Source organism: Scardinius erythrophthalmus (assembly GCF_964197995.2).
Source record: "Scardinius erythrophthalmus genome assembly, chromosome: 15".
NCBI lineage: Eukaryota > Metazoa > Chordata > Actinopteri > Cypriniformes > Leuciscidae > Scardinius > Scardinius erythrophthalmus.
In genome coordinates, this window is record NC_138235.1 from 34,066,554 (window position 1) to 34,093,021 (window position 26,468).

General features: G+C 36.3%; 1 protein-coding gene across 3 annotated transcripts in view; it reads left to right on the top strand.

The window, feature by feature from the left end:
• Positions 1 to 1,363: 1,363 nt before the first annotated feature.
• Positions 1,364 to 26,468, top strand: part of atp9a (ATPase phospholipid transporting 9A) — a 62,222-nt gene continuing 37,117 nt past the window's right edge. For 2 of the 3 annotated variants that reach the window (XM_081385752.1, XM_081385753.1), the window contains exons 1-14: positions 1,418 to 1,539; positions 3,268 to 3,412; positions 6,010 to 6,123; positions 6,219 to 6,327; positions 14,778 to 14,836; positions 16,477 to 16,528; positions 18,336 to 18,430; positions 18,949 to 19,029; positions 19,140 to 19,215; positions 20,051 to 20,127; positions 20,230 to 20,390; positions 20,739 to 20,881; positions 23,539 to 23,651; positions 26,085 to 26,294. In XM_081385752.1, coding sequence (XP_081241878.1) covers positions 1,472 to 1,539; positions 3,268 to 3,412; positions 6,010 to 6,123; positions 6,219 to 6,327; positions 14,778 to 14,836; positions 16,477 to 16,528; positions 18,336 to 18,430; positions 18,949 to 19,029; positions 19,140 to 19,215; positions 20,051 to 20,127; positions 20,230 to 20,390; positions 20,739 to 20,881; positions 23,539 to 23,651; positions 26,085 to 26,294 — 1,503 coding nt within the window. In that variant the 5' untranslated portion in view covers positions 1,418 to 1,471. Of the gene's footprint in view, positions 1,540 to 3,267; positions 3,413 to 6,009; positions 6,124 to 6,218; positions 6,328 to 14,777; positions 14,837 to 16,476; positions 16,529 to 18,335; positions 18,431 to 18,948; positions 19,030 to 19,139; positions 19,216 to 20,050; positions 20,128 to 20,229; positions 20,391 to 20,738; positions 20,882 to 23,538; positions 23,652 to 26,084; positions 26,295 to 26,468 lie in introns of all 3 variants that reach the window. The other variant, XM_081385751.1, reaches the window with a different exon arrangement.

The window sequence follows — 26,468 nt, forward strand, 5'->3', positions numbered from 1 at the left end:
ATTAGCTATGATTATGAAAATGTTGCCATTTATTACATTTCTTTTTTCATCACATGATGCCCCAAGAACACATTAATATGCAAATTAGATACAGTGTATAGGTGCATTTAATTTAATGTGACTACCCATTTATGGACATTTTACCCATGTATTGCATAAAGCAAAATGGTATATCAATTCATTCCATTATATCTTTCATAACATAGTTGAGAATCATATTTATACAAAGTTTAAAAAATCCTGAAACCTAAAAATGTATAGGTGAATGTAAAAAAACAAAAACATTGTTACATGTCATTTTTTGTCTTTTTATTTTTTAACTACAGAGGACATAGCATAACATATGAATAAAATATATTTTCCCCCATTGGTTTCTTATGCTCTAAACAATTTATCATGTTATTTCACTTACAAAAAAAGTATTGTTGATGACACTATGGCACTTTAAAATTTAAAAATGCAAAAAAATAATAATAATACAGTGCATATAATGGTAGTAGCCTACAATTTGAATTGTTTTTGTAAGGGACTATTAAAGTGTGGTTTATGGACATTGCACTTGTGTGTTAATACAGTAGAAGTTACTAGGGGTGTAACGATACCCTCATGTCACGATTCGATACATATCACGATACTGAACTCACGATATGATATTATAGCGATACTCCAAGACATATGATAAAAGGTTAACAAAAAAATTACAGTTGTTTAAAATGCTAAATTTGATTTTACATTGTGGAATTGAATAGGTTTTGACTTGGTGCTGGTAGCCCAATGCACAGGACAATGGTGACTCCAGAATAAAAATAATCATGATTCTGAAGCTGAAAATACAGAATTATTTTAGACAAATATGCTTGCACTCTTTCACTGACTAGATACATTTAAAATAATGTAGGCCACTTTTTACTGGTAACATTTGGCATTATCAGGAGCCACAAATATTGCCTCATTGCATTATTACACTTTATATTCAACATTATATATAGTGGTTTAATGTAGTACTGACACTAAAAATCTGAAAACTTAATTTTTTTCTCATTTTGTATTTTGGGTGAACTATACACAATACATATTGTCACTATCCACGATACGTATTGTTGCAGTTTTGTACTGCGATATACGATATATTGTTGCACCCCTTGTCTAGCTTGCATTTTTAGTCAAATTAGTTTATCTAAGCAAAAAACATAGGATATGTGTGGAATGGCAATATGGCACACAACTAATATGCTGACTCTACAAAAAAAGTATAGAAGCATGTCAATCAGCATACTTATAGCTATAGTTTGAGTAATTTTAAATAAAAAAAGAAGGCATAATGATAAACAGCTAGCTGAAACACACATGCCAGGGTGCTGATCTGGAAGCGTCCCATCATCATCATCCTCCTCATGCTGGCTTCACGCACAGCCCAACCCATCAGCCTCCGCCCTGCGCGCGGGCTACTCCTGCTCCACTGCGGACAACAATGACGGACAACATTCCTCTGCAGCCCGTCCGACACAAAAAACGACATGACAACAAACGAAGAGACGGGTAAGAGCATAACACGACGTTAAATGAACGTGAAATCGCTTCTGCTGGAAAATGGAGGCTTGTTTATGGACGGTGTATGTGAGATAGCATGGTGGCTAACAGCCCAGCTACCCTTAACCCGCAAAATAATATGTTGATAACGACATTATATCGCGACATGACACGAGTAGCTCTTTGTTTATTTTGCATATCATTGAATATTTGCCATGAAGATGTCGTCTAAGTGAATTTAGCGTCTTGATATCATTGTGTATAGGAGAGACAAGTGCACATCCTTGTTCCGGGACACAGGTGATTTGTTGTCAATGATGTCACAATATGTCTCCTAAATAAACATTTCTCCTTATGTAGTCCGTCATTGCATAATACATTTAAGGCCGCTTGTTAGGATGGTCGAAACTAGGCACCTAGACCAAGCTTTGAATGCAATATAATGCTCGGTTATTTATAATGGCCCTTAGAAATAAAATCCCCATTGATGCCACTATATTACTGCGGTGGCTTTGTCTTAGCAAAAAAGCACCATATACCAACATGTTGTTTGGACATGTACCATGGTATTCTTTTAAATGTTCCATGTAAATACGTTGCACATACAGGTATTCGCTTGCAAATAAGATAGGCTATATCTTATTATATATATATATGTATGTATGTGTGTGTGTGTGTGTGTGTGTGTGTGTGTTTATATAGGCTAGTGTTTATATATTATTATTACAATTTAATATAATAGTTTTCTGTTAGAATATACTTTAAAAAATAATTTATTCCTGTGATCAAAGCTGAATTTTCAGCATCATTACTCCAGTCTTCAGTGTCACATGATCCTTCAGAAATCATTCTAATATGATGATTTATTATCAATGTTGGAAACATTTTTTATAACCTGAGATACTTTTTTTTTAGGATTCTTTGATGAATAAAAGGTTAAAAACATTTATTTAAAATAGAAATCACAGTATAGGCTAACTGCTACCAACATTGTTAATAACTGAGTATCAAATCAGCATATTAGAATGATTTCTGAAGGATCATGTGACACTGAAGTAATGATGTTGAAAATTCAGCTTTGCATCACAGGAATATATATATATATTTTTTATAAAACCAGTGTTTTAAATTGTAATAATATTTCACAATATTACTGTTTTTTTTTCTGTATTTTTGATAAAATAAATGCAGCATTGATGAGCATAAGAGACTTATTTCAAAAACATTAAAAATAGTAATGTTTCCTAACTTTTGACTGGTTCTGCATGTATGTACGCATGTATGTAATGTATATACATGTATACACACACACACACACACACACACACACACACACATACACACACACATACATATACATATACATATACATATACATATATATATATATATATATATATATATATATATATATATATATATATATATATATGTGTGTGTGTGTGTATTTCTGTTAAATACAAAACTGTCATCTATAAGGAAGTATGATATCCAATACAAATCATTCTTGATAAGAGGTTGTTTGATGAAGGTGTTGGTAGGAGGCAGACGGTGAAAGCTAATATTTACTGACACAGTTTTGTTGCTTGCTTAAAAAAAATTCTGTGGCTGTAGTGAAATTCCAGTATCTGTATGTGACGTTTCTTTCTATCAAAGGGTCACAAAGTACTTTTGTGTTGCCATATTAATTGAAGTGCTTTGTGAAACAAGCTACGTGTAATGTCGTTGTATATTTAGGTGCTGCCCATGGTCCAGATGCTGCGGAGGGGGAGACTTCCGTCCGCGGACCGTGTGGTTGGGCCATCCGGAAAAAAGAGAGCAGAGATACCCAAGAAATGTCATAAACAACCAGAAATACAATTTCTTCACCTTCCTGCCTGGGGTAAGTGACTAAAAATGCTGTGGGAGAAGTTGGTGTTAACCACCAGAGTCATTTAGGAACGTGTTGAGAAATGGTTAATGTTGCTTAACTTGTTCTTTATTTGCTCTGGTGGTTAACAGAGTTGCCCATGACACACTGAGGCGGATATTGTAGGACTTCCTAAGTTTTCTTCCCTGAATTTCTTTTTGAAAAACTCCTAAATACAACTGTTAAACCTTTTACAAATCTTGCTGGTTGTCGAGGAGATGTGTGTTATTGCATTTGTGATCAGAGTTTTGATTTTTATCAATGCCATTCTTTCATAAAAGTCTTTAATTTTTACTTTGACCAGTAAGGAACCATGTAGTCACATCCTAGCAACCACCCAGAACTCCCTAGCAATCATAGAACACCTTCGCATCAGTAGCTGCTTTTCCACCGTCGGGCCGAACGGTTCTTATTTTACCATGGCAACGACTGACGCATTTGTATTACGTTCCAAGGAGCTCCGTTATCAGCCACACAGTGGAAAATGAAACCATATCCGTACCGGCTGGCCTGAATTGGCATGGAATGGGACGGATAAGCAAAGAGAACTCTTTCTGCTGGGTTGTTTCAACTCAAATATGGAGAAATCCAGCTTTTGGGTTAAATTTGTAAATTACATTTTTAACCCAACGTTTGGGTTTGTCCATATTTGTCCCAAAATTGGGTTAAAACAATCCAGCTTTTTTTTTGAGTGTAGCAATGCCTTGGCCATTATTCATTACAGCCTAACACAGGGGAGTCCAAACCTGTTTCTGGAGGGCCACTGTCCTACAGAATTTAGCTTCAGCTTGCCTCAACAAACCTCTCTGGAAGTTTCTAGAATGCCTAGTAAGAGCTTGGGTGTGTCTCAGTCTGTCTCTAGCCTCCTAGCTCGTGAATCAGTGTATCATGTTCATGAATTCAGGCACTGGTAAAGACCTTGCTCACTACACATAAGGACACTAATGACTATTTCCGGCGACATGACAACGTCCTCATTGTACATCACTACTGATATTTATGAACAATGAACAGCAGAACTGATATCTTTCTGACATTACTTGTAATGTTATTTAAAGTACATTATGATAAATGCTTGTTACATATACATGATGCAACATTTCAGCCTTAAATAAGCTAGATTATGTCCATTACATGTCTAGCGATGTATGTTTAAGCTGAAATATAATAAAATCATGATTTGTATTTTAAAAACATCTATCGCATGGCTCACGTGATTTAAGTTTCGTGCTTCAGAACTTCAGTTAAGGGAACATAGTGAGCATCGATGCTCCTTGGTTCTCACGGTGCATTGTGGGACTTTTTAGGGCGTGAACGTTTCAGTGCACTGGAAGGATTTCGCGATCGAGCTCTTAAAATGGCCGACTCCCTGATCAGTGCCCTGACTACTGAACTAGGGAGCAGATTGAGACGCACCCCATGATTAGCTGGTTCAGGTGTGTTTAATTAGGGTTGAAGCTAAACTCTGCCGGACAGTGGCCCTCCAGGAGCAGGATTGGACACCTCTGCCCTAGCATCTTGGTGACGGATTTTGCACGAACACCACTTGCAGTGCAGAAAATGTAAAAATCTGTTTACTCATGCCATGCCGAGCTCCACCAGTAAAAAAACAACCTTGACCAGATTGCTGTATGGAAAACATATTTTTTGCATTGCAAATGCCTTCTGGGTATTTTGAATGATTTGAAGGACAAATGATAATCAGAGTTCAATTCTGAATGTTTTGTAAATGAGTAGAACTCATAAAAAAAGAAGAAAAAAAAGTAAGCTCTGTCTGGGATTGTCAAGACAAATGTCATTCTAGGTGAACAATGGTTGCTAATGTAGCCTGTGTGTTTCATAGTTAATGAAAATATATTGAATAATTGAATCTGAAAATATTTGCACAACAACACCCTAATAATACAAAAGAGTATGACATTTTTTTCCCCTTAAAAATATAAATGTATACTTTTATTCAACAAGTACACATTAAACTAATCAAAAGCAACAGTAAAGGACATTTATAATGTTACACAAGATTTCAATTTAAAATAAATGCTGCTCTTTTGAAATTTCTATTCAATAAAGAATCCTGAAAACAGGGTATCATGGTTTTGACAAAAATATGAAGCAGCACAACTGCTTTCAACATTGATAATAATGAGAAATATTTCTTGAGCAGCAAATCATCATATTAGAGTGATTTCTGAAGGATCATGTGACACTGAAGACTGGAGTAATGATGCTGAAAATTCAGCTTTGATCACAGGAATAAATTGCAGTTTACAATATATTAAAATAGGAGACACTCATTTTAAATTGTAATAATATTTAACAATATTACTGTTTTTAACAGTATTTTTGATCAAATGAATGCCTTGTTGAGCTTTAGAGACCAAACTTTAGAATGGTAGTGTATGAATCTTCAGTACCATGGTATATATCGTAGTACAATCACTTTTACCAAGTTTTTTTTCAAACTTTGAGCTGTAAAATGATATCATATCTGGTTTAAAATGAAAATATATTTGTATCAGTTGTTCACAGGTGCTGTTATTTTACTCATCGTCACGCGTTTGTGTTTATAGGTGTTATTTAACCAGTTCAAATACTTCTTCAACCTGTACTTTCTGCTGCTGGCCTGCTCACAGTTTGTGAATGAGCTCAGACTAGGGGCTCTGTACACATACTGGGTTCCTCTGGTGAGTCCCAATACAGTTTTGTTATGATATATAGGCCTAATACTAATATTCACACTGTCAAATTGTAATAAGTTTTTCTGCATTTTTTCCATCAGGGGTTTGTTTTGATTATTACGATCGTGAGGGAAGCCGTTGAGGAGATACGATGTTTCCTACGAGACAAAGAGGTCAATTCACAGATCTACAGCAAGCTCTCCACAAGAGGTGAGCTATTGTTTCCAATGAAAAAAGCACTTTGTGCGCCAATGAGTTTGTGGTGTTTTAATGTAGATTTTTTTGGGATGGTTTGATTGGATGATATTGAATGAAGCAGATTCCGAATGCATAGATTTGTTAGTTAAATGTGTGTGGTAAATGTTGTGAAGTGAGCAATCAGCTGGAGAGGATTATTTGTTGGTTTTGTGCATTTAACTTGTGCGTTCAAGTTTTATTGTCTGGTGTAGATTTGAATGTGAATTGTTGATTCCTTATGCAAGGATTTGTTATGTAAATGTGTTGCAATAAGCAATGAATTAAAGGTTTTTGTTGTTTGTTGTAGACCTAAATGGCTTTTAAGTTGATTCAGTGTGCATGGATTTGTAATGTAGGCCTAAATGTGTGACAAATAAGGCTGGTCGATTATGGCAAAAATCATAATTACGATTATTTTGCTCAATATTGAAATCACGATTATTTAACAAGATTATTGGTCGGTGATATGAGCAAAGTCTTATTTCATGATATGAGTCATTTTTTAAATGTCAGTGAAATTTCACAATTATCAATACTTCAGCAAAAACTAATGCTAGGTTAATTAATGTAAGTAGAAGTCCTCAAAATAGTTAAAGAAGACAAGTAAACAGTCAGCAATACAGTAAGAAAAAAGAAACTGATTACAAACAAAACCGACAAAGTAGGGCTGGGCGATAAATCGATTTTATCGATTAATTCGAATGTGTAGTTTACGTCGATTTTTTTGATTGAAAATCGGTTTTCTCTTTAACATTCGCCGACGCTCCCCTCTGGGCTCCCGTAGCTCCGAACGGGCTCAGCTCTTCCCCCGCGCGTTTGGCATAGAGATACACAAGCAACACGGCAAGACCGAGACCACGGCAGCACAAACACACCCGCCAAAAAACAACCTACAGTCTTACAAACTGAATCCGCAGGGCTGCCAACTCTCACGAATTCAACATTGCTATGAAACACATTCTCAGCTCTCAGATTCTGTCGATTTAATTACGAAATTCAAACAATAAACACCGTTTTGGCGCTTGACAGATCGCTGACAGAGTTCAAGCGGCACGTGAACCGATCATCTGTTATTTTTTACTACTAGTTAAAAGTAGGCTAAATAAACACGAATGATCAATAGGTAATTTGAAAGATACAGTTCAACTTACCGAAATGAAATAAAATCGATCGATCTGTGTTTTTCAACTGCGGAAAGAGGTCTATAATAACAGCTAGAGGACAATAAAGTTACTTTTACCTCTGGAAAGCCCATTAATGACCATAGCACGTTAGTTGGACTTTAAAATAATTGCTGTAGAGAGTAGTATTTTGCTAAATATGATAACTATATTACATATTTATTATATTTTTACCTATATCATTAAAATATTATAATGTTGAACTTTTTATTATAAAAAAACGCATAATATTTCATTTGAGATGTTATTTTTTACCTTTAATAATAATACCAGCTGACAGGGCTTTAAATTAACATGTTTCTACTGTACCTAGTATTTATCCAAAGGAATCGATATTGAATCAAGATCAGAATCAAATCACAAGAATTGAACTGAAATTGTGAAAGCAATAATAAAAACAGTAGCATACCAGTCATTGTACCATAACATTGTGTTGTCACTAAACTTAATAAAATTCTGTTAACAAATGTTTTGACAATCACAATACACTTTATTGTGATGTACATTTTTTTTTTTTCACGTTCCCCACCAATCCCAATCCACCCATTTCATGTTATGTTACGTTATGTTATGTTACATTTTCACTGTTTGCAAAGGCAGGGTGTGCCATCTTGTCTTTTTGGCTTGTTGTTTCTGATTGCACTTTAACCCCAAGGGGGAAATCCAAATCAAATCCCAGAAGGGAAAATCAAAAAAAAAAAAGTTAAAAATAGTTTTGAACAATTTCTTTGTCATCTGCAGATTGATTTTAAGTAGGGGAAGAAAAAAAATCGATTTAAATCGTAAATCGGATTTTTTGTGAAAAAATCTGGGATTTTTTTTTTGGCCATATCGCCCAGCCCTACGACAAAGATGTACTAACAGTGGCATTCAGCTAAGTAATAGCCTACAACAGAAACTTAAAGGGACACTTCACCCATTTGCATTAAGCTTTGCATTGTTAGAAACCCAGTCATACTATTGAATGGTCGTGCAACACTCTCTCATTTTCCCCTGAGATGGGAGAAATCTGTTATTTACCTCTTACACTTCCTCCTACAATGACGCATTTTGCGTCATTGTAGGAGGAAGTGTTAGAGGGGGGGATTTCTGTTAAGACTACAGACACTAGTTTCTCATCTTTCCCAGGGTGGGGCGCGCTCACGCTACAGACCTATTACAGATCAGTGGGTGGGACTTTACTCTCTGAAACTGAAAGCAATATCCTCCATCTTGTTTGAAGCTAAGCTAACAGGCGCTGTGGAGACAGATGTAAAGTTATGACAATAGCGGAGGAGAGTGCTCAATATGATATAGAAGAAGAGGATTTCGGAAGTCTGATGCTTGAATCAGGTGTTTGTGGCTACCTTTACAAGCCGCATTATAGCGAAGAGCAGCCGAGGCAGAAGACCTGCCTGCCGCGGACGAGGAGCCCGGACTGGCTCGAGTTAGGGCGGACTGGTGGCGCCGGTGATCTCACAATGCAGCTACGAACCGCTACGAACACAGAGATAAAGTCCGTCTGCGGCAAAGAATTTCAACGATGACAATTTCTCCTGGACGAAATCTCTGAATCAGACGAGGACACGGACGTTTGTGTTGAGAACTATCCTAGTTTCGCACCGCATATGTTCTGACTGAACATCCAGGTACCATGCAATAATTAACCTTTTCGAAAGAAATACAAACGAGGAGTAATGCACTATATGAGTTCGCCAACTAACTAGACATTTTGTGTGAATGTGAAATGAATTTCAAGCTCTGGTAGTAGCTAGCCTTGTAGACGGAAGAGTGATTTCTCTTATAGGCAGATATGCGCTTTCTGGATTAGTGGGAGTGGCTTGCGGAGCTGTGCAATGTGGTGCATTGTGGGAGTTGTTGTCTTTCATACAAATGCGTTCTGAAGTTATTTTTTGTCTTTTCTCGTTCACGAAGGCACCAAATTCAAAAATTATTTTACATTTCGACTACATATATGACCCACTTTAAATAAAAAACAATGTTCAAATGGGTGAAATGACCCTTTAATAAAGTAATCAAATGTAAAATAGCACTGCTGTATACATTAAATGTAGACTTATCCTTATTAAAACTACAGTTTATTCATTCAAGAGCAGTGAGTGATTTTATCTTTGTCATTTGTTATTTGATTATCATTAATGACAGCAGGTTAATTAGGCTGCTGTCACTTTAAGAGCTACTGCACATATCCAATATACTGTTACACACACGCTCTTTCCCAGAGTTTACATTCACTTAAGACATAACCGACTGTGTTTACAAGGATACTTACCAAAAGAATTTCGACATATTTGTGTTAGTGATCGACCGATATTGATTTTTTATAACCGTTACCGATACCGATTATTTGCATGTTTATGTGCCCGATAACCGATATGCAGAACCGATATTTATTTATTAATGTAATTCATTTTAAACAGTTTTAGAAGGTTTATGTGCCGTTTAATAGGTTTAAAGAGTGAGGAATAATTCACTGGGTAATATTAATTCACTGAATAATATTAGCTGGAATATAACATTGTCAGGAAAGTAACAAACAAAACAGCATATACATCATTGCATTTTCCAACTAGTATGTTATTACCGGTAATTATTAATAATGTTTTTGTCGGTCTACTCTAGATATTGAAATGCTTTCTGACAAAGTGCTGTTTATCTATGCATTTACACAGAACTATAACTTAGGCTACTCAACCGTGATCACGCGTGGAGATAATGTAAGGGTTAATGCCCTTCGAGGTGTCCATTATCAGGTATTAATGGACGACGGCGAGGCGTGAACCGTCCGACGCGCAGCGGAGTCCAGTAATACCTGACAATGGACACCTCGAAGGGCATTAACCCGCTTATACCATGGTCACTTGCCAAATAACACATTTTTAAAACATTAGTTCATATTTTAATTAGTTTTACAATCGAAATCTAAAGTTACAAGTTACAAACAATAACTTGGTTTCCTTGGTTACGCCTGACGGTTTATTTAGGTGTACATTATCACTTTTTAACGGACACCCTGCAGCCAATTAGAATCGAGTATTCACCCAGACCATGGTATAAAAATAATTAATTTCCACAGAGCGGTATTTATTTCGATTTGTAATAGCGAAATAATGGTTATGTAGTAAATGATAATATAATTTAGGGTGTTTAAACGAGATAATCTTGTCAAAAGTTTCATTCAGTGGCCGTGCTTGAGCATTCCTGATCATCAATCCAGTGAGTGCTCAGCAATATGAACAAACATTTTTTTTTCAAGACTATATAAACAGCACTTTGTCAGTTGGCATTTCATGATCTAGATTGAATCTAGATCATGAAATGCCAACTGACAAAGTGCTGTTTATCTATGATTTTTTTTTTTTTTTTTTTTCAACATGCACTCATTCATGTCTGTTTTATTTAATTCATGTAAAGTTACGTCTTTATTGGGGCAGGACTTGACGGATTTCGTGACTCCATGAGTTCGTCTCAATTTTTTAGAACCAAGCTGCATAAATAAACTATATCAGGCATTTGTCTCAAATCTCATTTCTGCATGTCTGTTATGTTAAATAAAGTTGAATAATTAAAGCAAAGCAAGCAGAACATATACTTTACCTGTGCACAGAGTTGTTGTTGACTGATCTACTCAGATGCGGGCTGCAATGGCGGAATTCTCAAAACGGCCACAAGATGGCGCCGTTTATCGGCGAATCCGATATTACACAAAACCGATACCCGATTATGGGAAAATGCTTAAATATCGGGGAAAATATTGGTAAACCGATACATCAGTCGATCACTAATTTGTGTCTAGGCTATCTGACCGTTTAGGCGCGTATCTGAAGCCCACAATATACTTTTCTAATGTGTGTGCAGTCCCGTCTCGGAGCGTGTGCACAGGAGGTCGCCTAGGCCTAGGGAACAATATCTCTTTTGTGGCTTAATACGCTTTTAATAACACTGTTTAATATCAAGCATGTCCTGAAGTTTTGCAATAGTAGACTGCATTTTACAATACTCACTTATTTGACTGATTTGGATGATTTGGGCTTTTAGTGAGGAACGAAATCACACCGCTGTGAAGGAAAGGAAGGTGCGCTGGACGGAATGACGCAGCAGCATAATAATCGTTTTATCTTGATTATCTTGTTTTCATAATCGTTGCAATCCAAAATCGAAAAATCAATTACGATTAATCATAATTGAAAATTTCAGTAGTCGGGACCAATCAGTAAAATTTCACGGTTCTTGGTAACCAATTTCTCTACCAGAGCAAAAACTATTGAATTAAGTACTTCAAAAAATATTGTCCTGTTTTTTTCTCATCCGTTGGAAATCTGTCGCAGTTTATTCAATTGCGCATTTAAATACAGTTGTCAATCCAGACACTTTGCAATGTACTTGGCAGCATAAACATTTGCGAGTGTGTGGCTTGCGTTGAACAAAACAAAACCTTGTGTGTTTTCAGCTGTGTTAAGTGGATTCTGACTAACTTACTGACTAGTACCTCTGATTGGCCATTGCGTTCACGCTCAACAGATATGATTGTGATTGCTTTATCAGTGGTGCACGAGATGCGATGAGCCTCGGTCAATGAATGCTGCGATGGAGTGTGTGTTGTACATGGAATAAAACATTTGCTCACTTTCAGAAATTGTGCAATTAGTTAAAAGATAGTTTTTTTTTTTTTTTACAATTTCTTTTATTTTTGTAGTATAAATATATAGAAAGTCAATTAGAAGTCATCTGCAAACTTTTCTGTATAATTGCTGTCATTGAAATGTCTATGGAATGGAAAAAAAACAGCAAAAATGGCAACAATATGGTGCCTTTTTTATTTAGATGAGGCTTGCTAAAGTATGCAGATGCATCAGCAATAAAGCAGACTGCAGTTTGTCTTTAATTTGAAGTAGGGATTTAAATTGTATCATATACTGGGGGATGAAAAGCATCTGACAATAAAAAAGGAAGAGAACCTCCTGTCGTTTCCATCACACGCCTTCCTTTGATGTGGCAGGCTCTCTTCTCTCATAAACTCAGTGTATGCGCGCTCAGCACTAACGGCCTCCATATAAAGCTCATGGAGCTGAGCTGGGGCATTTGCTAGCTACCTGGGAGGGCTTCTGATTGCCCTGCCCAGACCAACAGGGACGAAAAACATCAAAGTTCATCATATTTAAACTGGCCCTCAACTCGTTTTTTAATAGACTCACACCATTAAAGGGTTACTTCAGGATTTAGCATTAAGCTTTGTATTAGTAGAAAACCTGTAGTATTTTCGAATTACCGCGCTTTCCCCCCTCATATCCCCCTGAGACAAGAGATTTATGTATTTTTTGTCTGGAAAAAATCCTCCGATGACGCAAAAATCGTCATTTTGCGTCATCGGAGGATTTTCTGGCCAGAGGCTAAAGACTACAGCCAGTAGATGGCGTTGTCCCGCATGTGTTCAGCCCGCCCATAGGGGGTGGGATCTCACTCAGAATGTACACATAGTGTCAGCCGTCTTTCTTTGGAAGCTAAGCTAACAGGCTCTTGTTCAGTGGAGAAAGCTGAATAGTAGGAGAAAGCTGAGTAGTAGGGGTTACCATCCTCCTTTTCCCGGACTTGTCCGGCGGGCGAGATCGTTCAAAATGTCCGGGATTCAGCTTTTGCGTTCTGCGGTCGCCATTCATTGTTTACATGCACACCTTTCAATCTAACTGAATTCATTCCGATTGGTGAATCTGACTGTAGTGTTTACATGAACGCTAAACAAGTGATCGGTTGATGTGCGTTTTACCATTGCTAAGAAAATTCCCGCTTCTCCGTGAGAGATGCGAGACCGGTGCGTCTCAGTAATGACGCCACCGGCCTCGCGCCGTTCTCCCGCGGCCATCAGCCTCGTCCTGCTCGCCACAGTAAACATGATGAATGGCGACTGGAGAACGCAAAAGCCGAATCCCGGACATTTTGGACGATCTCTAAATCCCTCGCAAACTCATCATGTAGGCTAGCTTTGTTGTTTACAACTGCGCACTCTTACCGGTAGTAGGCGTGGCCTCCTAAGGCAGCGAAGCAAGTGCATTCTGGGAGTTGTTGTCTTTCATCCACATAAGCCAAAAATACATTTTCTGGCTTTTCTCAGTCTAGAAAGCTCCAAATTCAAAAATTTCTTCACATTTCTTCTACTTAAATGACCTATTTTAAATACACATTCATCTTCCCAGAGGTGAAGTATCCCTTTAAACGTGGGTGTGGGATTTATGGTCGCAGGTCACACCTTCCGGAGCAGAACACTAGTTTTTCCCGGCTTCTGGATGTAAAAAATTTAACCTGTAGGGGTGTGACCTAAGCCATACTTATGTTTCTTCCAAAAAAAAGAAAAGAAAAAAAGATTGATTGAAACTGAAAGATTAATCAAAACCAAATATAAATATATAATGTGTGTAAAATAAATCTGCAACAATATAGCATTGAAACTTAAATGCAATAAAAGTGTCCTTTCATTTCCAAAAAAATGCACATATACATATGTGCTAATGTCTTACATATGCATTGGTAAAGGTCTCCACAGGGGTTAAAGGTCCCTGACCTTTTCCAAACAATTTTAGCTGTGCATTTGCAATGGAATGAGAGATCGTTCTCACAGCACTCTTGTAAAGCCGTATAGGAGGGTATTGTTCAAAAACAAATGGAAATCTAATATGCACTCAGAGCTTTTGAAAAATCTGAATGGGGACTTAAAGAAGGCTTACATATTTGAATCTCCACTGGAGGTTTGCAATGAAATATGCAGATTTACGACCAATGGTGAAACCTCCAATAGTTGAACAGATGTTTTTTTTTTTTTTTTACATTGATTCCCATTATGCAAATTTCTGTTGTGAATTAGTTGGGGGGATTATAAAACTTTTCTGATTCAAAAGGTATGAGGAATCAACGGAATTCTCACAGTCATGGAAATATCAGGATATCTTTGAAAGATTTCTAGCTATACGTTTGGCTGTAGTTTTCAGGGTATTTTCAGTTTGGGCATGGCTGTTTTTGATATATTACTTATAAATAGTTAAATATTGTTTTTAAACGGTCTCGGTCACAAGCTATACGTTTGGCTGTAGTTTTCAGGGTATTTTCAGTTTGGGCATGGCTGTTTTTGATATATTACTTATAAATAGTTAAATATTGTTTTTAAACGTTTAAAAAGATCATTGTATGCATCAGCCACAATTTTTTTTTTGAAATGCATCGGTCTGATTGTCTCTTTATCTCTCTCCGCAGGAACTGTGAAGGTGAAAAGTAGTGGAATCCAGGTTGGAGATCTTATCATTGTTGAAAAGGTTGGTTTGCTAATCAGCTCGGTCATTGTTAGGAATCGAGATCTTTTGACAAATGGCATCTCATACCTCTCAATGCTTTAGCTGTTTACCTTCCCTAGAGATTAGGGCAATTCGACCCCCGAGTGGGGCAGTAAAGACATAACAAGCTTTATATGCGTATGTAAAATGAAAATAGTTCTTCAGTGCTCCTTTTCAAAAGGAAATTTTACGTTTTCACCTGTGTAAAACACATTAGAGCTATTTGGATAACAGATCTAAAGATCCAACATAGAACATTCATATCGTATTTATTTATTTATTAAACTAACCAATGGATCAAAAAGCTCTATGATGTATTTAATGCTGAAAAGAGCTGTCAATCATTTTGAATGACTGAAGCATGTGACCCGAGGCCAGTGGTTGGTTATTAGTAATCCTGCCTAATTCCACTCTGGTATTTAGTGTTGCCTTTTGTTCAACTGTTGCCTTTTTTCCCGTGTGGACTGAAGCCTATTGTAAGGAACTGGTTTCCCCCTACAAAGTCTGAGAACATGAAATTTGAGACAGGTCCGCAGTCTCCAATTACCCATCAGGCCAATTTTCTTAAAAATGTTGATTTTACACAGAAAGACGACTCACACATGCTGCGCTCAGTCTGGTTTTGTTAAAAAAAAAACAGTAAAAAAACACATTTATTAGTGAAGTTAATGTGTGAATCTTATGAAAGATCACATTCTTAACCTAAGAAAAAACACATTTTATAATTGTAATCGTATCTGCCTGTTTTGCAAAAAGAAAATGCATTATGGCATTATTTTTCCCCACCAAATTCTAATTAATGACTCATAGCATCTGGAGTTTTTTTTTGTAATTCACATTATTCTGATTAGGTTACTGTTAGAACTAAAGTACATTAAAAAATTACTTTAATGAAAAAATCTACATAAATTAAACGGACCATTTTTGCATTACGGCACTGAAAGTGCTTGATTGTCATGAACAATACAAAAACATTTTTTTCTTCAGTATAATGTATATAACAATAGAATAGAATATTTCTTTTTTTTTGGGGGGGGAGGGGTGAAATGTCACAGGTTTTGAAGTACTTGAATTATTTTCCGACTTGATAAATCAAATATGTCAGCAGCTTTCTGGCGGTTTCTGGCAAGCGTTGTGTTTCAGCAGAACCTTGCTGTAATATGTTTGATCTTCTAGCCCTAATCTGCGTAAAATCCAATTGGGTTTAATATTTAGAGGTTGCATATGGGTTATGGGTTACATATAGTAAAAGCCTAATTGATTAAAAGCGTAGCCCGCGTTTAAGAGACCGGTGTCACGTCCGATGTTTTGAAACATCTGCCGAGTTTAATAGCGTTGCGAATTCATCTTCTAATAACTACAAACAGAGCTGGGAGTTAAGCGAGGGTCAGGCCGAGTGGAACTGGCGGTCAAAGCTGCCACAGTGGCACCACCCAATGATTTGCTGCGGGCCGTACTGGTAATTGAGTAGATTAAAGCCAAACAGAACTTATACAACTAAACCAAGGTGACTGCTGCTGACGACATACTTGAGTTTGGGTCTTTACTTTTTATCTTTTACCTTGTTTTTCTCTTTCTCTTCCTCCCCCCAATCCCTATCTCTCCCTCCAAACTCTTTATAGAACCAGCGTGTTCCTGCTGACATGATCTTCCTAAGGACCTCTGAAAGAAATGGTAAACATCTGTCGGTCATTCATCCAAACTTCCCAAACAAAAGCGCAGGGGAAATGACATGGCCGCGAGGGCAACTGCATGTAGATGGAGGGATTAGCCTAAACCTCGGACATTTAATGAGCTACACTGAAATTGCCCAGAAAGATGGCATGCATTGCGATTTTTGAAATTCTCTTTGTTTAACACACCGACTGCTTTAGATTAGGGTGACCAGATGTCTCTGTTTCCCGTGGCATGTACGTGCTTGTTTAAAAAAAACATATCAGTGCATACATTGGGTAAATTTCAATTTCATCTTTGTTTTTAGTTTCTGAAAAAAGAATAAGAAACTCTTTAAACAAAAGACAATTATAAAAAGTCTCAAACAAACTGAACAGAACATTTTATATATTACATTGGTCACTCACACTTTAGTTTAGCGTCCAATTCTCACTATTAACTACGGCTAGCTACTCCTAATTACTTAGTTTAGGTATTGGGTATGGTTGTAGAATATGGTCATGCAGAATGAGGCATTAATATGTGCTTTATAAGAACTAATAAACAGCCAATATCCTAGTAATATGAATGCTAATAAGCAACTAGTTAATAGTGAGAATTGGAAAGTGGAAAGTGTTACCATTACATTTTATATTTATATAGTAAAAAAGACACCATAGTTATTACTGATCAGTTTCTCATTAATTTATTCCATTAAATCCATTTAGATAATGCACATTATCAATTTAATTTGACATTGTTGTCGACAGACATTCATTTCATCAGTTTGCTGTTGACTAAATATTATTTAGAGCAGCATGAAAGCATGATATTCCATACTTCATCACTGTACTACGATTTATCTTGATCACAAAACTGGTAACTTTGTCTCTATCATTTAATTAATTTCACATTGATACATTGAGTTTGAAACGAGAAATATCCCTGGTTGTCATTACAGAAATCTGATCACCTTACTGCTGATCCTGTGTTTGGACTGATGCTATCTTGATTGACATTCTTTTTGTCTTTCAAATTTCAAGGCAGCCATGAGGAAAATCAAGGCATGCAAAGTAGCTCAGAAAACTGAAGAAATAGATACGGCAAACAAATTTAAAGTGCCATCAGGAGTGAAAAAAGACAATGTTTCCTCTGAATAAGAAAATGGAGTAAAGTATTAAGATGTAGTCACATTCTAGAGATGATTGCTTGCTAAATAGTTTTACATTGTTTATGATACAAGGTTTTAGTCAACATTTTTTTAGGAATTAGTAGGTACTAATTGGTCTAAATAGATCCGATAAACATTTTTTTGATCTCTGGTTGTGCTGGAATTCCGCCTGGCTGAGATTTCCTTGTTTCAGGGGGTGGAAGTTGCCAGTAGTAGTTGATGTGTTATTTTTACGGGAAGGGAAGCATTGTTATCTGCCCCGCAGATGGACACCATTAGGCAATTATTAAGAGTCCAGGGTTGAATGGCAGAGCGACATGTCTTTAAATGAGTGGGGGTGGGTGGCATGTCCTAATGGCAGTACTAGCTTTAGGCTTACTGGAGTGGTTTGCCTGACTAGTAGTTTAGTTTTGGCGGCGAACACATTCATTAAAGGTGTATGATCTTAGGCACTGCATGCGGTGTGTATTAAATATGTTTTTCAGTACAACAGAGTTAGAAATGTTACATCACACTGCCCTTCGGAGTTCACGCATTGCAATGCATTTTAAAACGTGTCCAGGAACAATGATTAGGAATGTTATACCAAAAACTGACTTTTGGTCAATCCTAAAAGATTTGATGTATGTTTAGACACTGATTTTTTTTGTCCTAAAGGCTCCTGTTTTCTGAGGACTGATCAGTTGGATGGAGAGACCGATTGGAAACTACGCCTACCTGTGGCCTGTACGCAGAGACTCCCCACTGCTGCTGTGAGTCAATCACCCATGATTCATTTGTTTCATATAAAAAATACACAATTTTGTTGCTGGGAAAAGTATGTTAGCCCTTTACCTGGAATGAGTTCATCATACAATTTGATTGGGTCCAGGTGCATAAACTGCTTAGACCACTTTTTTTTTTTTTTCTTGCAAAAGATAACTATATTATCGCCCAGCTCTTTATATAATGTTGGATATATCAGTATGTCCAACTTTTTTCCGCTTACATACTGTAGAATATACTCATGTAAAAAGCAATATATAGCAAATCTCATCTACCTGTGTCGTCGCAAAATGTATATTATTGCACAGCTCCAATCTGCTAAATGCAACTATAAAGTATGAGGATATTCAGATATTATAATATTTACATGGTTGTCTGTAAAGCTGCTTTGAAACGGTGTGTTTTGTGAAAAGTGCTTTACAAATAAATTTGACTTATTTCATTTTGAATGCTATTTGATGTTGTCATGAACCATTTCTTTAAGCCTCTTTATATGTTCCCTCAGGATCTACTGCAGATCAGGTCATTTGTTTATGCTGAAGAACCGAACATTGACATCCATAACTTCATCGGTACCTTCACTAGAGTGAGTGCATGTCATTGCTCGAGTATAGCGGCATCAGAGGAGTTGCATTTTTTGAGACCTGGCAAAACCCACATTGCTTGACAAGCTTTTTTGTGTTTTACATCTGACAGGAAGATGGAGACCCTCCAGTCAATGAAAGTCTGAGCATTGAAAACACTCTTTGGGCGAGCACTGTCATTGCTTCTGGTAACCGACAGAAAGTCATTTCTAAATTGTGTTCTAGTATATCAAATAGGGGTGTGCGATATATACCGTTTACAATAATATCGTAATTTTTGTTTTAATTATGTCACTTACTTTGCAAAAAATGAACTATAAAATAATTTTACATTTTGAATTGCATTTTAGACACATTTGAGTGTTTTCTGCTTTTGCTTTATTTTCAACAAAATATACTGTATTAAAAAAATGTGTCAAATTAGTTTAATGCATGATTCAATAACTATGTTTCCCCAAAGTTACTAATTTAACTTGCATGTAAAATTGGATATCACATAAAACATTTGCTAATAAAGCATCATTTCCATCGCATGTGTTCAAGAGAACAAAATCACCACTTCCATTTGTATTACAGATATTTTGCACTAATTTAATTTCTTCCTACATTATAAATGACTTGTGTGACTTTTTTTTGTGTGTGTGTGTGTGTGTGTGTGTGTGTGCGATGACCCAAAATTTGCATAAAAATAGGTGGATGGAAACTGGTCTTGGTGACCAAATTAATCAGATGTTTGAACGAATCATTTGAATGAATGACTCACTGTCAATGCTGTGAACTAACCACCGCAAAGAATGAAGAATATGAAGCCTTGGGAGTCTAATTATCATTATCGACAAAATACCAGAAAATATCAAGAAATAATTTGTCTGTCAGTATCGCACACCTCTAATCTCAAAGTGGCTTAATGATTCTCAGCCATCTTATAATGTGTAAAATGGCACCATTCCTTCTTTAAAGCTGAGAGAAGCTGAGAAAAGCTTGTTACATAATCCTCATAAATGTTTTGTCCTCTAATCCAAGGCACAGTGGTTGGGGTGGTGATTTACACCGGTAAAGAGCTGCGGAGTGTAATGAACACCTCCAACCCAAGACATAAGGTAAAATTAGCAGTATCATAAAGTCAACAAAATCTTAAGAAAAGTCTAAAACCGAGAAATAAGTGTTGTCACACTCTTTCTGTATGTGACGTGCTGTTGCAGATTGGCCTGTTTGACCTGGAAGTGAACTGTCTGACGAAGATCCTGTTTGGTGCTCTGGTGGTGGTGTCACTGGTCATGGTGGCTCTGCAGCACTTCGCTGGTCGCTGGTATCTCCAGATCTTCCGCTTCCTTCTGCTCTTCTCCAACATAGTCCCTATCAGGTAAAAGTTTATTCTCCTTCTCTGTGAAATCTAAAGCTGTTTCGTTCAGTTTGACTCACAATTTGAAGGTTTTGTAAGTGCATTTAGATGTGTTTGTAATCAGATTGTAGTTTGATTTCTCACTTACATTCTTGTAATGCTTGATATGATGATTATTAAATGGTGTCTACCAGAAAATGTAATACATATTGGCATCATATCTATACATTGGCCTTTCGACAGTCCTCATATTGGTGACACATGTTTGAATCTAGTTTCCTGATCCCATCCCTCCATAATGTCCTGTTTTCTCTCCTAAAAGTGGCAAAAGACCACTCATTAAAAGTGCTTATCTTGCTTTATTTCCAGTTTGCGTGTGAATTTAGACATGGGCAAAATGGTGTTCAGTTGGATGATTAAGAAGGACTCTAAAATCCCCGGGACTGTGGTTCGAGCCAGCACCATACCAGAGCAGCTGGGCCGGATCTCTTATCTGCTCACCGACAAAACTGGTATGATTTCCTTTTCTGCTTGACCTGAGACATATTACAAAGCTTGAATGTCATATATGTAATTACAGAGCTTTAAAGTTGGCAATTGGCATGAAACGTAAGTTGCGATAATCTTTTCTTCCATATTGTGACGTATATCAGAGAGAAACGACTATTTGAACTAGAAAAAGGGTGTGACTTGATTTTGTCCATGGGGAGTTGATTGGATTGTTGTGGTTTTCTATTGGTGGATCCCATGTGTGTGTCAGGTTGTCCCGCCCTCGCGCCAGTAAACGCGTCATCAAAGAAGAGAAGAGATGTTGCTGCAAGAGGGAGGGGAAGTTATTTTAACGGCACATGAATTTAAAAAAGATGGTTGAGCGTGCATAGATAAATGATTTATAATAAATACCTGAAATTGTCCATAAAAAAAACAAGAAATGTCAATTTTGATTTTATGATGACTTTAATTGAACTGTAAAAGCGTATGTAAAATCTGCATCTTTTTTGTTGACAAAGTAACAAAAGTTGACATTATAAATGCATTTTAATGTATTTGCCTTTCATAGTGTGATGATGCACACCACCGTTCAAAAGTTTGGGGTCGGTAAGTAAAACAAAAGAGAAGAAATTAATACTTTTATTTAGCAAGGATGCATCAAATAGATCAAAAGTGACAGTAAAGACATTTATAATGTTAAAAAATATTTCTATTTCAAATATATGCTTGTCCTTCTGATCTTTCTATTCTTAAAAGAATCCTGAAAAAAATGTATCACGGTTTCCACAAAAATATTAAGCCGAATCGAACTGTTTTGAACATTTATAATAATAAATGTTTATTGAGCATCAAATCATCATATTATAATGATGTCTGAGGGATCATGTGACACTGAAGACTGGAGTAATGATGCTGAAAATTCAGCTTTGCATCACAGGAATAAATTACAGTTTTAAAAATATTCAAATCAAAAACATTTATTTTATATTGTAATAATAGCTTTTACTGCATTTTGATTAAATAAATGCAGCCAACTGCATTTAAAAAACATAAAACATTTTTTTATATATATATTAAAAAGTAATCTTATTGACTCAAACTTTTGAACTGTAGTGTATTTCAGAGTAAAGCAGAATATATTGTAGGAAATAATGTAGGGTGAGATATTTCTTGGGTTGCATAGTTATCTTTATATAAGGGCAAGTTAATTGTAAGAATGAACATTTTTATGTGACTCTGGAGAAAAGGAAAAAGGAAGTTGTGAGTTTGACAGTAAAATTTATGTTCCTTAATGCAAAGGGCTTTTCTGAATGAACCAAAGCAGAAATGAGACCATTATGCTGGTGTTTGAGAGTTGATAGTGCTGAAGTGTTTCCCTCAGTGGCTCACAGGTATCTGAGGCTCTTGCCACGGGGCTTAAACCTGTGTGCTGAGAGCGCAGACATGCCACTTATTACAGCCACAAATCAGAGATGACCTGAAGGCTCTCATCCTCACGCACTTACCACACAGAGTCAGTGAGCTCTACCCTTCAAATTTATGCTTTTGACCGCCTGTAAAATGATGGCCTCTTTCCCACACGGACACTGATGTAGCTTGACTGAGCCAGTGAATAAAGGGGGTCAGAGGTCATTGTAATGTAAGGGGTAGACCAGCGACGCCTGACTGAAATACTACCGTGAGGCTCTGTTAAAGAGTGACCAACGCAAGAGGTGTCAGGAAACGAACCTGAGGCTTTTTGTCATTAACAAGCCATTAGTGTTAATATTGTGTAGTTTGAGGTTTTTGGCTACAGGAAGTGCATGTCGATCAGGGAAGGTTGTTAGAGATTGACATTTCCTTTCACAGATTTGTCTCTGTTATCGGTTATGTTCGAAATTGAAAATGGTGTACTGCATACTGTCTACCATTTAAAAAAAATAGTATATATTTTACAGCTTAAATGGTGTATTGGTAAAAGATCTGGGCTGGTAACCGATAGATTACTGTAATGTGTATTATTGTAAGAAAGAAATAATAATACTCTGTGATTGAAAAGGTCAGCGGCTGTATCTGGGTCAGCTGCAGTGAGAAGAATGTTCACTGTGATCCTACTTGTCAAAGGTTTAATAGACAGAGCTGAATTGTTGTCATTTAGAAAGACGTGGGTGTCTGAAACGAGATCGCAATCTTTTAATTTTGCAGCTCCACTATATAGCTTTATGACAGTTTTTTTGTTTCAGTACTTCAATTAGAAAAGTTTTTATAGTTCGTTTTATTCCAGTAAATGTTCTTTTTATTGTTTATTTTATGTTTTTTTTTTTTTTTAGTTTTATTTATAATTACCCCGTTGTGACCTTGATCTAGACATTTGATCTCATTTGATTTGATAGGGGTGTACCAGTAAATACATTTTAGTTTGTTTTAGTGATTTTTGTGCTTTTTTTTTCTTGCATTTTTTTCTTTTTAGCTTTAATTTTAATATTTATTTCAGTTTTAGTTTCAGTAATTTTAGTACTTCATTCTAATATTTATATTATTTCAGCTTTATTTCAATGAACAAATACCATTTTTAGTCATTTTAGTATTGAAAGTTACTAAAACATCTGCTGAAATGAATATACTTATAATTATATAAGCAGATCTGTTTATTTAGGCAGGATGGGTCGGCCTCCTCTAATGTTAATGGTTTTCACAGGGACTCTCACTCAGAACGAGATGGTGTTCAGACGACTCCATCTTGGAACTGTGGCGTACGGGATGGACTCCATGGATGAAGTGCAGAGTCACGTGTTCAGTGCTTACACTCAGGTATTCCCAGGATTCTCTGCATGGCAAAATACACGCATACACCCACTTTTTTGACAAAATAACAATAATTTGTGCAAATGTACAATTCTGCTGTAGATATTCGGCTCTACTGTTTATATCTCAGCATATCCAAAGCATAATTTATGTTCTATGAAGTTTTTGCAATAATGTCTGATTTATCATAAATTTATGTTTTGGTGATGTCTATCAACTTCTTTAAAAAAAGGTGAGAAAATAATCAATTTTAATAATGAATAAAAATGTCGATCTGAGAAATCTAATGAAAAATAATTCATTTTATTCCCAAAATTTAAGTACATAATAACTATAATGTGCCAGAGAATGTATGAACTAATTGCCATAAATATTAGTTGCTTTGAATAAAAATGTCTGGCAGATGTATAAATGTAAATGTGTCGTATTGATGACATGGAATTACTTGTGATATATGATTTTGGTCGTAGCACCCACCTATAATATGCAGATTTGGATGCAGCCTGTCACTGTATAACTGGGCTGTTTAGAAAAGCCGATCACAAAGCACTATTGTTTAGCTTTTGTCCAGAGAACAGAGCAAAGTCCTTGTAAAATGAGTCCCTTTCACCTCTTACTGATATGTTTAGTCCGTTTGACACCAGAGGTCACTGAGGCAGGAAACCGGGGTCATAAGTACTCCGGCCTCTCAATAGCTTATATACGAACTTACAAACTCTGTCATTAGCGCTCGGAAATGTGCGCTCTATAAATAGTAGCTCAGTGCTAAAGGTAATTGTTCATATATGTAACACATCTGGGAGCATTTATGAGTCCTTTTTCAGGATATTAGCAAGGGTTGGTTTATTAGCAATCAGAGACGTGGACATTTTTATCATTATGTCAAGCCAAAGTGCTAATTTTTGCTTCAAATCTGGTCATAGAGAATCAAAATAAGGAGAATGCCTCTTTATAGGTGCACTATACTGTCTTTACACTATAAACAATTTTTAACTTTGAAGAAATGAGTAACTTTTTACAAATGTGTTTGAGATGTCTCATTTAGAAAAATTCAGCATCACATGCTTCCTTTGTGGAGAAAGCAATCCCAGAATGCATTGCGACAAGCTCGGAGGAAAGAAATGACCCCAATGTATCTAGATATATTTCGAATATTTACTTAAATTTCATTCAGTAACTAAAAGTATTAATAAAAATAGTTTAGTGTACTTAGATTTTGTAATGTTTTTGAAAGAAGATATATAATACAGTAACAACAGTAATATTGTGAAATATTATTACCGTTTAAAATAACTGTTTTCTTTTGTAATAGATTTTAATTTATTTCCAGAATGAAGTTCAAAAGAACAGCATTTATTTGAAATAGAAAACTAAATGTCTTTGCTGTCACTTTTGATCAATTTTAGTGCATCCTTGCAGAATAAAAGTATTTTTTTTTTCTTTTTTTAAATCTAATGACCTCAAATGTTTAAATGGTAGATTAATAACAAAATCACTTAATTCACCTTTAAAAATGATTTCAGTCACCAAGCAGTAAATTTAAAGGGATAGTTCACCCCAAAATTTCCTCACCCTCATGTCTTTCCAAATCCATAAGACTTTCGTTCATCTTCAGAACACAAATGAGGATCTTTTTAATGAAATCTGAGAGATTTCTGTCCCTCCATTGACAGCTACACATCTGACACTTTCAAACCAGAGAAAGGTAGTAAAGACATTGTTAAAGTAATCCATGTGACTCCAATGGTTTAGCATACATTTTATGAAGTGAAACGAGTGCTTTGTGCAAAAAAACACATAATTTACCACTTTATTGACAGAATTATTAATGACAGAATAATTTTTTTTGGGTGAACTAACCTTTTTTTACGTTAATCAAATCAGTTATGATAACCACTTTATTGTCATTTTAGATTGAACAAAGTAGACAATCATGTTAAAGGTGTGATGAACTGAGAAATAAAATTTTCCTTGAGCTTTTGACATATAAGAGGTCATCATACTATAAGAATATCCTGTTTCAGAACTGAAAACTTCCTTGTTAGTCCAATAAAAGCTTTTATTGACACCAGGCACAGCGAACGACAGGTTTTTCACAGTGAGGATCTATGACGTCAAAGGGTATCAAACACGGCCTCCGCAGAAGATGATCAACGTCTACTTCTACACTGCCTGTTTAGCCCCGCCCACCGATTCGTGCATTACATGAAACTCATTATAATATGCAAAACTGTTATCCAATCATAGCAGTGGGCGTTTACTTCCAAGTCTTCAATGCGGCACGCCCATAAAAACTGGAGCTAGGCTCAAAACCAGGGTAGAAAATAGACAATTACTTATTTATTTTGATGTTTTTGAATGTAAAAACCAAGCGAACGTCATAATATAATTTTTTTTTTAAAAGCCAGCTCATGACCCCTTTAAATCTGATGTCCACAGCCCCCTCATGACCTCCAGGCCTCTCGTGCACCGGGCGCCACCAAAGTGAGGAAGACCATCAGTAGTCGAGTGCACGAGGCAGTGAAGGCCATCGCACTGGTGCACAATGTGACTCCGGTGTACGAGTCCAACGGTGTGACGGATCAAGCGGAAGCTGAACAGCACTATGAAGACACATGCAGGGTGTACCAGGCCTCCAGTCCAGACGAGGTACCGCAGTCTTACTCATGATGCTCAAATCACCCTTATATAAAATAACCTGTAACACTTTACACAAAGGTTTAGCATTAGTTAACTACTTTAGTTAACATGAACTAAGAATGGCCAATACTTCTGAAGTATTTATTAATCTTACTTCATTTTAATTTCAACATTTACTGATAC